This window comes from Chiloscyllium plagiosum, chromosome 12 (genome assembly GCF_004010195.1).
Source record: "Chiloscyllium plagiosum isolate BGI_BamShark_2017 chromosome 12, ASM401019v2, whole genome shotgun sequence".
Lineage (NCBI taxonomy): Eukaryota > Metazoa > Chordata > Chondrichthyes > Orectolobiformes > Hemiscylliidae > Chiloscyllium > Chiloscyllium plagiosum.
The window spans coordinates 78,255,319-78,267,801 of NC_057721.1; the positions used below are offsets into that span (position 1 = coordinate 78,255,319).

General features: G+C 42.2%; 1 protein-coding gene across 3 annotated transcripts in view; it reads right to left on the minus strand.

Moving 5' to 3' along the window:
• The window catches only part of usp25 (ubiquitin specific peptidase 25), a 209,958-nt gene that overhangs the window by 93,003 nt on the left and 104,472 nt on the right, over positions 1–12,483 (minus strand). For all 3 annotated transcript variants that reach the window (XM_043701415.1, XM_043701414.1, XM_043701413.1), the window contains exons 11-14: positions 8,740–8,867; positions 7,788–7,883; positions 4,106–4,273; positions 2,279–2,487 (exon numbers count right to left, since the gene is read on the minus strand). In XM_043701415.1, the coding sequence (XP_043557350.1) occupies positions 2,279–2,487; positions 4,106–4,273; positions 7,788–7,883; positions 8,740–8,867 (601 nt within the window). The remainder of the gene's footprint in view (positions 1–2,278; positions 2,488–4,105; positions 4,274–7,787; positions 7,884–8,739; positions 8,868–12,483) is intronic.

The window sequence follows — 12,483 nt, forward strand, 5'->3', positions numbered from 1 at the left end:
CTATAACTCTTGCCCTGCCGTGCACACTTATCCCTCTCCATCACTCGAGTAAAGGTCACCGAATTGTGGTCACTGTCCCCAAAGTGCTCACCTACCTCTAATTCTAACACCTGGCCTGGTTCGTTATCCAGAACCAAATCCAGTATGGCCTCACCTCTTGTTGGCCTATCTACATATTGTGTCAGGAAACCCTCCTGCACACATTGGACAAACACTGACCCATCTAACGAACTTGAGCTATAGCTTTCCCAATCAATATCAGGAAAGTTAAAGTCCCCCATAACAACCACTCTATTACTTTCACTCTTCTCTTGAATCATCCTCGCAATCCTTTCTTCTACGTTTCTAGGACTATTAGGAGGCCTGTAAAAAACTCCTAACAGGGTGAGCTCACCTTTCCAATTCCTAACCTCAGCCCAAACTACCTCAGATGGCGAGTCTTCATCCATCGTCCTTTCCACAGCTGTAATACTATCTTTGACAAGCAATGCCACACCTCCCCCTCTTTTACCCCCACCTCTGACCCTACTAAAACATTTAAACCCTGGAACCTGCAACAGCCAATCCTGTCCCTGTTCTACCCATGTCTCTGTAATAGCCACAACATCGAAGTCCCAGGTACCAACCCACATTTGCTACCTTTGCCCTTCCAAGGGGTAGAGTTTGCAGATTATGGAAGATCTTGTCAAAGGAATCTTGGTGAGTTGCTGCAGTGCATCCTGTAGACAGTATACACTGCTGACATTGTGCATTTGTAATGAAGGGAACAATTGTTAAAGGATGTGGATGGGAGGCCAATTAAACAGCCTGGCTTGTGCTTATGACTGTCATGAGTATTGTTGGAGATATACACATTTTGACAGGTTTTAAAAAAAAAACTTATCCCTAATTGCCCTAATACAGAGGGCAGTTAAGACCCACATCACTGTCACTCTGGAGGCAGACCAGATAAGGACTGCAGACTTCCTTCCCTAAAAGGTAATTAGTGAGCCAGAATTTTTTTTAATGCCATTAGGCTAACTTTTCAATTCCTTTTCAGCTTTTTTATGATTTTTAATTGATCCAGATATCATCATTTGTGTGGTGGACTCTAATCCATTTCCACAGTGCAGTAGCCTGGGCTTCTCAATTACTAGTCCAGTGATATTACCACACACCACCGTTTTCCTTCTCTCTGGCTATAATGTTCTCCTTCGACTTCAGCAAACCCTGATCTTGTCTTGACGCCAGGAGGGAGGGGGGAAAAATAAGCGTTAACTTGGCTAATTCAGTCTTTGACAATGGCATTATTTACTGATATTCCTGGTTTCACTGTACTCTTGGATACAGTTAGGAAGACTTCCAAATCTGCCCTGATGTTTTGCCTGCCATTTAGAAATTTGGTTTCGTACCATGAATTTTCCCTCAACATTATGGAGTTTGCCTTTAGAAATGTTCCTGCCCTCAGACACCACTTTCACATCTGGATAGTTTATACTGCCATATGTCAAACTTATGAACATTAATTCCTTTTGTCCTTTTCAGGATTTACATACTCTGTGCTACATCTTTACCAGAGTACAATAACCATTATTTCCCTTGACTCTTTGCACTGCATAGTCTTAATTACACTATCAGAGCTATTTCTTCTTCTGCACCTTCACTATGACAGAACATTGTTATACCAACTTTTAACTTATTTTCTTTGGAACACGGGGCAATATTAGCAAGGCTGGTGGTAGTACGGGCATTTTCTTCTGTGCCGTGTTAGTCTTGGAAGTGATGGCATCCCCACAATTTCTTCCCCTGGATATGGCTGACCATCTCCAGTTTCTTGGAGAGCCCCTCAGGGTGAGACTGGGATACTGTATGCCAAATGGGGCAAAAGTGGTAAAGTCCCTCTACGAAGAGCATTCATGAATTATTAAAGTCTTTACAACAATTTGCAGGTATTGTCCAGAAAATTGACAGAATTATTGAAACTAAAATTTTGCAATTTACTGTGATTAATTTGAATTCTAGATTATAAACTCAATACAATACACACTGCACCTTCATGCTTCCCAAAATTTCAAAGTCCTGAAATACTTCGGCACTTCCTTCCTTTTAACAGCTAAAACGTACAGAATCACCAAAGGGTGATCTAAACAAAGTGCCTTACCTTCCTTCAGAGATCCTCAACAAATCATGGAACAACAGAGCTATCACTACGTAATGTTCATCAGTATCACAATTTTTATTCAGAAATAATGCAGAGGAGAGAGATTCAGAACAGGGGAGGGGGTCAAGGAAGTCATACCTCTAGTGTCATTCTCTACCTCCATCCTCCAGCGATGTAGACAACCCTCCAACACCCTCAACTCGTCCTCTGTGATGTGACGTGGTGCAGGATGCATGGGAATTTCTGGTGGGACCCTCGATTGCGTGAAGGGTTTGTGAACGACAGGCCGTTGAAGAGGGGGTGTGCAGGGAGCATCTGTGGCGGCCAAGGGTCCTTGATCCATCGGGCTATTGGCAAGTTTTGGTCAATGAAACAAGGATCATTAGTTAATCTCTTCAAATATTTCTGCAAATATCCTTAACAACTGAATCCATGCAGATATTGCACTCCAGAAGATGCTTTTTTTTTTAGAGAGTTAGGCTACCTCTTTAGCCTAAATCTAAAATAACTCGAGGCTTACCTTGAAATATGCAATATCACTATTCAAACACTATTAAAGACCTTTTGAAATCTGCCAAGTGAGAGGATGTAGTCGTTTTCAGTGTAAGGAGTGCAGATCCCTTTAGATTATTTTAATCAACCTGTTCAGATATTTAATGAAACACCTCTGTAACAGGTTGGACCCGAACCCAGACCTTTTGGCTCAGAGTGAAGAACATTACCACGGGGCCACAAGAGATCTCTAAAATAGATCATATCCAGAGATGATTTAGAGCAGATAAAGGTAAAGTTACCATAGCCTTGGCAGACCACAGGGCTGCTCTGTCTCATCAGGGAGAGACAACTGGTGGTAGTTTAATCTGAGGGTCACCGCATGTCAGGCAAGGAGAGAGATTGAGAAGGGAAGCCCTTCATAGTAACTTCAGCTGGTGTGAGAATTCAACCCACACCCATTGGTGTCACTCTGCATCACAAACATTACTAACTGTGCTAAACTACGATGTGCAATAAAACACTGGTAAACCTCAAAGTCTTCTGCAGTCTGATTCAACATTTGGATATTGGTCTGTTAAACTGTTGGCTGATTTTCTTGAAATTTATTATTAATCCTTGATATGCAGCCCTTATTCTACACTCCACATCCAGAGGACAATATGGCTGAGAAAGAGAGGGGAAAGCAGAATGAATGTATGTCCTGTCTTTGCTGCATTACATGCAAAGTGTCTTGAACTGCCAATAGGCCTTTTTTCCTTAAAGAAGGGTACACAGAGTACTTCTAACATTGTACTAGCAAAGTGAGAACTAAAAACATGTCATACATTCAGTAACAAGGAGTGTTTAACACATGCTCTTTCTTTCAATGCTCCCTCTGACAAATGCGGAAAAACTTTTCTCTTTCTTACACCAATAATTCTGCCCCTTTTCAAGTTGCAGGAGAAACAAGGAGACTTGAGTACTTGACATGGCATAATATTCAAGGCTATGGGTTAGTGTAGCAAAGAGAAACTAATAAAGGGAGTACTGTATTTCTGGTAGTACAGACTTAGTGGGCTGAAGGACTCTTCTGTACTCTATATTTCTATGATAAGGGATCACAATCATAGAATATGGGTTTGCTTACTTAAGACAAATTAGGGGAAGTTTCTTGACACGAAGGGTGTCAACCTTTGGAATTCTCTCTCCAGAGTTGTGCATGATCAATCACTGAGCACATTCAAAACAAAGAACAATAGATTTTTGGATACTAAAGGGATAAAGAGATATAGCTAATGGGCAGAGAGATGTAGTAGAGGTAGAAGGTCAAGCATGATCATATAGAATGGCAGTTCTCCTATTTCCTATGTTGTTACAACTGCAAAGCAATCAACTGAATTAAAGGAGAGATGTGAAAAGGTGCCACTTAATTGTACCACTTTTCAAAGTAACTCAATAAGGTATTATTTGCTTCCAGTTTTATATACAAACCTCTCTTGCCTGGCTGTCGTCTGAGGTGCTGTGATGCTACTAGGGGGAGTAGTTTCAACATCATCCACTGGTGATGTGCACACAGGCTTACTAGAGGCAAACTCCAAGGCATACTGGAGAACATCAGCCAGCGGGAATCGCTTGGGACCAGAACCGTAGCTTAAATACCTGGGAACAGAAAGAAGAGACAACGTAGTTGGGAGAAGTCGAGAAAGAGGGAGACAGAAGTGGAGAAGAAAGGGAAAGCAGAACAGAGAAAAAGCCCAGAGAGAAAGAAAGTTAAAAACTAGAGAGAATTAGTATGAAAGAGAGCAAGAATCAACGTTTGCAAAAATTAACACCACCAGGAATCTGTTCAAATGGACTTAAACACCAACTTAATATCAGATTTGCTCAGCTAATAACATATTCAAAGGCTGCTTTCGAAAAGATGTTGTGAAACTTGAAACGGTTCAGAAAAGATTGACAAGGATGTTGCCAGGGTTAGAGGATGAGCTGTAGGGACATGCTGAATAGACTGGGGCTATTTTCAGTGGAGCATTGGAGGTTGAGGGGTGACCTTACAGAGGTTTATAAAATCATGAAGGGCGTGGATAGGGTAAATAGACATGGTCCTTTTCCTGGGGTGGGGGAGTCCAAAACTAGAGGGCATAGGTTAAAGGTGAGAGGGGAAAGACTTGAAAGGGGCCTAAGGGACAACATTTTCATACGGAGAATGGTGTGTGTATGGAATGAGCTGCCAGAGGAAATGGTGGAGGCTGTTACAATTACAACATTAAAAAGGCAACTGGATGGATATTTAATTAGGAAGAATTTAGAGGGATATGGGCCAAATGCTGGCAAATAGGACTAGATTTATTTTAGATAACTGGTTGGCATGAACGATTTGGAGCAAGGGGTCTGTTTTTGTGCTGTATATGTCTATAACTCAAGTATATTTTTCACTTAGCATTTGAATACAGCACGAAGAGGTAAATTGTCAAAATATTATCTTTTCTCTGAATTTTGTTTGATTCCACTCCTGTGAAGAGCACAGGCTTGTTTCACATCACTGCCAAATAAATGCAACACTGGATCATTAAACCAAAGCCTTAAATCTGGCTGTTTGGGTAAATGTAAAAGATTTTTAGTGTCAGTTTTGAGGAAAAGCTCTACATTTTCTGGAAGAACATTCCTTCTTTGTCTGGCGTGGACCACAACAGACTAAAATGATATCTGATGCATGTTTCACTTTGTCGCTGTTGTCTGCCAACAGTAGTGACACTGGGGAGATGGGGCAACATGGTAATGTCACTGGACAGGGAATCTAGAAGGCAAAAGTGAGGATTGCACATGCTGGAAACCGCAGTCTAGATTAGAGTGATGCTGGAAAAGCACAGGAGGTCAGGTAGCATCCGAGGAGCTGGAAAATCGACGTTTCAGGGAGAAGGTAGCAAAGAGTACAACAGGTGAATGGGGGTGAGGATGGAGGTGATAGGTCAGAGAGGAGGGTGGAGCGGATAGGTGGGAAGGGAGATTGGCAGGTAGGACAGGTCATGAGGATGGTGCTGAGCTGGAAGGTTGGAGCTGGGGTAAGATGGGGGAAGGGGAAATGAGGAAACTGGTGAAGTCCACATTGATGCCCTGGGGTTGAAGTGTTCCGAGGCGGAAGATGAGTCGTTCTTTCTCCAGGCATCGGGTGGTGAGGGAGCGGCGGTGAAGGAGGCTCAGGACCTGCATGTCCTCGGCAGAATGGGAGGGGGAGTTGAAATGTTGGGCCTCAGGGCAGTGAGGTTGATTGATGCGGGTGTCCCAGAGATGTTCCCTGAAGCACGCTGCGAGGAAGCGTCCACTCTCCCCAATGTAGAGGAGACCACAGCGGGAGCAACGGATACAATAAATGACATTGGTGGATGTGCAGGTGAAATTTTGATGGATGTGAAAGGCTTCTTTGGGGCCTTGGATGGAGGTGAGAGAAGGTGTGGGCGCAGGTTTAGCTATTCCTACAGTGGCAGGGGAAGGTGCCAGGATGGGAGGGTGGGTTGTTGGGGGGGCAAGTGGAATCTAGAAGCCTAGACTAATGTTCTGGAGACATGGGTTGGAATCCCACCACACAGATGGTGAAATTTGATTTCAAGATGTCTGGAATTAAAAGGTAAGAATGGAGGCAATGCAAATACTACCAATAACTGGGAAAGATAAGTCTGATTCACTGAAATCCTTTAGGGTTTGTCATCATTACCTGGTCTGGCCTCAATGTGACTTCCAGAGTTTGAATCATGTGGTTTTCCCTTCATGGCCCTTTGAAACAGACTTGAAAGCCACTAAGTTGGGTGACAAATGTTGACCTAGCCAACATTGCCTCGGAGAAAGTGAGGACTGCAGATGCTGGAGATCAGAGCTGAAAAATGTGTTGCTGGAAAAGTGTAGCAGGTCAGGCAGCATCCAAGGAGCAGGAGAATCGACATTTCGGGCATGAGCCCTACAGTCTTGAAGAAGGGCTTATGCCCAAAACGTCGATTCTCCTGCTCCTTGGATGCTGCCTGACCTGCTGCGCTTTTCCAGCAACACATGTTTCAGCTTGCCAACATTGTCCACAACCCATATGTATTTCTGCCCACAAGGTAAGCAATGTGCACACTGCCAGCTTGGCTATGCTTGGTTAATGTATGTTTTCAGGTTATTTTCTCGCTTCCTTATGTTCATCTACCTTAGTTAAACAGCCTTTTCTTTGGGCAGTCTTACCTTGACAAATGCTGATTTTAATACTTTTTCTCATTGTATTCTCTCCTGCTGTTCTCTTGGGGAATGCAATTTGCCAGATTAACCCCCTCACATTGAGTGACTTTTCTTAAGAGGTGAACTTGGACAATGAGTAGCTACTTGACAGTAAGAAAGAGGCATCACTGTTCTTACCCAACATCACTTTCCAAGAACAATTACTGGATATGACTCAGAAACCAGAACCTTGGCCAGTTACTCACAACTTGGCCAATGGGTGTTCAAGCAAATTGAAAGACACACATTGCAATTAACTAAATCAACATACAGCAACTCAGATCTCTCGACTTCTGGTCTACACTAGCTCAGTTATTAATGCACAAAATTGTGATGTTTAATGATGAGTAATCTCCATAAAATTACATGATACTTAGAGCACAGGAGGAAAGTATTCATTCCCCGGTGGCTATTTATGGTGCAATTAAGCCACCCTACACCATGGAATCCTGCATAAATATCTTTCTAATCCTTCATTCTTCTTGTGTTTACTGAGATTAGATTCCCTACTGTGTGGAAACAGGCCCTTCGGCCGAACAAGTCCACAACGATCCTATGACGAGTAACCCACCAAGTCCCATTTCCACTGACTAATGCACCTAACACTATGGGCAATTTAGCATGGCCAATTCACCTGACCTGCACATCTTTTGATTGTGGGAGGAAACCGAAGCACTCGGAGAAAACACACGCAAATATGGGGAGAATGTACAAACTCCACACAGTTGGTCGAACCCGGGTCCCTAGCGCTGTGAAGCTGCCACCTTTGTGTGACCTTAAATACATCTCTCCCAAATGTAGAACGATTTGCTGCAATCCCAGCACCGTATAGTTGCAGTTCACCTTTTAGGCTAATGACCAGGTTACTTAATTTCTTTGCTCATTTCTAGCCACTGTTCGCCATCAAGCCTCCCTGTTCACATACCTTTCCAATCGTTGCTGCAATACTGTAAGGTGGTCTTTCAGCCTTCGTATCTCTTCCCGTTTGATCCTGGTGATTTCTCGGTTTTTGTCCATGTACCTGTATTTTTAAATAAATATACCATTTATTCAAGGAGGAAATAATCTCATTCCCTGACATACAGGACAGAGGAGGACATTTGATTCATTGTACCTGTGCTAGCTCTTTGAAAGAGCTAACAAGTAAGCCCCAGTCCTTCCCCAAAGCTCTGCAATTTATAACAAAAAAAATGTAATCCCCTTTTGAAAGTTGCGAATGAAAGAGTTTCGGAGAGCGGCAGCCTCCAGTTATGAGCGGGTTCCACTCCTGAGTACACTCGTTAAGTCAGATTGTACTCAAGTTGGAGCACAACGCAGCACAATACAAAATGTCCATTTGTAAGAACGATCCAGAGCTCGCTGTCTGATCTTAAAATTAATGGCAAAATATCTTGCTTATAAGTATGAGCTTTCGTAAGTGGGACCCCCTGCAGTTCATTCCCCAAGTCATCATAACTCATTGTGCAAAAACAAAAATTCTATCCACCCAAGCTAATTTGGTGATGATTGTAAATCCAAATCCCCGGTTCCTGACACAGCTGCCTATGAAAAGTTTGTTTACAATGTATGCTCTGCTGAATTTTTTTTAAAATGTAAAGTAAAATGTAGCAAAGGTGAATATATAACTGAATTGCCAAACCAAAATCTGTACAATATTCGCATTGCGAAATAGTCACAGGCTGATGGCATTTGATTTACAGTGTAGTGTGAAGATGTCAAATTTTATCTGATAATGCTCTCAGCATCATATAATTACATGAAAGTAGTATATCATTTTATGTTGCTGCTGTTACAGTTTCATAACAATGATTTTTCTAAAAATACCAGGCTGTTTTATTCAACATTCATTCTCAAAGCTGAGTACAAGGCTGCTGTACCTATCCATGTATAAGACAGATGGAAATTCCAATTTGTGATGGATCTTCTCGGGCCTTCCCAGAGCTTGGTTAAACTCAAATCTGGAAAGTTCGAAGGTTAGGACGGGTGGGAGTGCAGTAAACCAATGCTGTGGAAACAGAAGACAAATAGTGTTAGCAACAAAAAACAACGCAATAATTTTTGCTTTGGTCGGGGAGGTGGGGGATGGTGGGGAAGCTTAAGGTAGCTCTGGGAACCATAACACTCACAAAAGGTGCAATGTTACTTAGTGGCTGTGAATTTCACATCCGTTTGGTGTTGTGGTAGTTAAAGAGCACATTGCTAAAAAATTATAAACCAGGCAAATATTTTGTTAATTAGGTTTGCTCTTGTGACAAATCTTGCACTGTGAACATTGCTCAATAAACAGCCAACTTTCTATTCATGTTGGGTAACATAGTGTAGAACCACAAATCCAGTTGTTGTGGAGCAATTCAAAGCTAAACCTATTATCAAACTGTCTTCACTCACGTCAATACATAATTTCTTCCCAACATTTTATCCATGTTTCCTTTGCACGATGACTCCTCCTTCAGTAACATAGCATCTCCTGCTCTCGCAACAATATGCATCAAGAAATTTCATGAAACCATTTTTCACTTTGTGAAAATGTTATGCAGTCAAACCCACATCCTGGACAGATGGAATACTTTTCCCTTCATTATTCCATTAAAACTCTTCATAATCCAAAAGATTCACTCATGCATTTGAGTTTTGTATTTGTGCAATTGGGATTAATAGAATTATAGTTTACCATGTGTTTCAAAATCTTTAAATGTGTATTGTATGCAAATAGTTTGCTTTAAGAAATGCATTGACAACTATGTTGCATTTCTTGAGGGAAGCCTTCAGAGTGTCTTTGGAATACTCTGTTTGCCCTTCTCTTGTTTTGAGTACTTTTTTTTAAGCTAGGTGAAGGTGATTTGCTTTGTCAGTTGGACTCAGGCATCCTGAGCACTTGGCCAGCCCAGCGGAGTTGGTTTCAGATGATCATGGCCTTGATGTTTCTGCTGTCAGCTGCTTCAAGGATGCTGATGTTAGTATGCCTGCCCACCCAGCTGATGCACAGATTCTATCTCAAACACTGCTGAATGTACTTCTCAAGGGTTTTTAGGTGGTGTTATATTTCTGGTGAAGTGCCAGATGACTGGAATTTTAGCTAATGTGATTTCTTTCTTCAAGAAGGGCAGTAGGGATAATTACAGACCAGTTAGTCTGACATCAGTGGTAGGGAAATTATTGGAAAAAAATTTGAGAAACAGGATTAATTAACACTTGGAAAGAATGAGATAGGATGGATTTCTTAGAGGGAGATCCTGTTTCACTAATTTAATAAAGCTTTTTGAAAAGGTGATCTTTTATATTGAGGAGGGTTGTGCAGTTGATGTAATTTACATGGACTGCTGTAAGGGCTTTGCCAAGGTCCCAAATGGAAGCCTTGTCAAAAAGGTAAGAACCCATGAGATCCAAGGCAAATTGGCAACCTAGATCCAAACTTGGCTTACAAATAGGAGGCAAAGGATAATGGTGAAGGGTTAATTTTGTGATTGGAAGTCTCTGATCAGTGATGTATCAATGGGATCAGTGCTGGACCCTTGCTGTTTGCCATTATATTAACAATGTTGATGCGTGTGTAGAAGGTATAAATATTAAGTTTGCGGATGACACGATAATTGGAGTTGATGATATTGAGGATGATGGCCTCAGGCTACAGTTTGATATTGATTAGCTGGTAAACTGGGCAGAGCAATGGCAGATGGAATTTAATCCTGATTTTGGGAGGTCTATGAAGGGAAGGATACAAAGAATGAATGATAGGTCCCTAGGGATTACTGAGGAACAATGGGACCTTGGTGCACAAGTCCATTGATCCCTGAACGTAGACAGGGTTGGTTGAGGCAGCATACAGAATGTTTGTCCTCAATAGCTGGGGCATAGAATATAGGAGCATGGAAGCCTTGTTATAACTTCATAAAACATTGGTTGGGCCACAGATGGAATACTGAGTGCAGTTCTGGTTGCCACACTATCAGAAGGACTTGACTGCACCGGAGAGGGTGCAGAGGAGATTGGCTAGGATGTTCCCTGAGTTGAAAAGTCTCCGTCATGAGGAGAGACTGGATAGGAGCAGAGGAAGCTGAGGGAGGATCTGACTGAGGTATGCAAAATTATGAGAAATGTAGACAGGGTAGATTTTATTTTCCACTATGCTAGACTTGCCTCAGACCAGAAGGTACAAGTTTGAAGTGAGGAGTAAGTAGTTTAGAGATGAGGGAAAGATTTTCACTCAGAGCATGACAAAAGTATGGACCAAGCTGCCTGAGGGTGGTGGACACAGATATTCTTGCAACATTTAAGCAGCATCTGGATGAGCATTTAAATGTCAAGGCATAGTAGGCTACAGACCAAGTGCAGATAAATGGAATTAGAGTAGTTTGGTGTTTGTTGGTCAGCATGGTTGGCCGAAGGTCCTGTTTCTATGTTTTATGACACTATAAAGAAGTGCCAGAAAGCCTAGAAGCACTGCAGATAATGTAATCACTAGGCCCAGATAGGGTGCATCCAAGATTGCTGAGAGAGGTACGAGAGTAAATTGTGGAGTCCGAGGACTGGAGGACTACAAATGTGACACCATTGTTTTAAAAAAAAGGCAAAGGATAACCCAGGAAACCTGTTAGCTTGACATCATTGGCAGGGAAACTGATGGAAGCTATAGCATGGGATAAAATAAATATAAGATTATAGGATTCTTGGATTTATAAATAGAGGCATAGAGTATAAAGCAAGGGATTGATGCTACATCTCTACAAATCATTTCTCAAACCACATGTGGAATATTGTGTTCTGTTCTGGCCACCTTATTTAAGGAAGCATGCTAAAGCCTAAGAGAGAGTACAAAGGAGATTTACGAGCATGATACCAGGAATGAGGGATTTTCAATAAAAGGAGAGATGAGAGAAATTGAGCTTAATCTTCTTTGCTTCAAGGAGAATAAGAGATGACCTTATTGAAGTGTTCAAAATTATGAACAATTTTGACAGGGTAAGAGCGGATTTTCTGTTTCCACTAGTTGGCATGTCAGCAAGACAGCTGGAATGAAATGGGAAGAACCTTCTTCACTCAGGCAGTTAGGATTTGGAATACACTGAGAGAGTGGTGGAGGTGGTTAGAGTCGAGGAGATGTACAGCATGGAAACAGACCCTTTGGTCCAACCCATCCGTGCCGACCAGATATCCGAACCCAATCTAGTCCCACCTGCCAGCACCCGTCCCATATCCCTCCAAACCCTTCCTATTCATATACCCATCCAAATGCCTCTTAAATGTTGCAATTGTACCAGCCTCAACCACTTCCTCTGGCAGCTCATTCCATAAACGCACCACAGTCTGTGTGAAAACGTTGCACCTTAGGTCTCTTATATATCTTTTCCCTCTCACCCTAAACCTATGCCCTCTCGTTCTGGACTCCCCGACCCCGGGGAAAAGACTTTGTCTATTTACCCTATTCATGCGCCTCATAATTTTGTAAACCTCTATAAGGTCACCCCTCAGGCTCTGATGGTCCAGGGAAAACAGCCCCAACCTGTTCAGCCTCTCCCCATAACTCAAATCCTTCAACCCTGGCAACATCCTTGTAAGTCTTTTCTGAACCCTTTTGAGTTTCACAACATCTTTCCGATAGGAAGGAGACCAGAATTGCACGC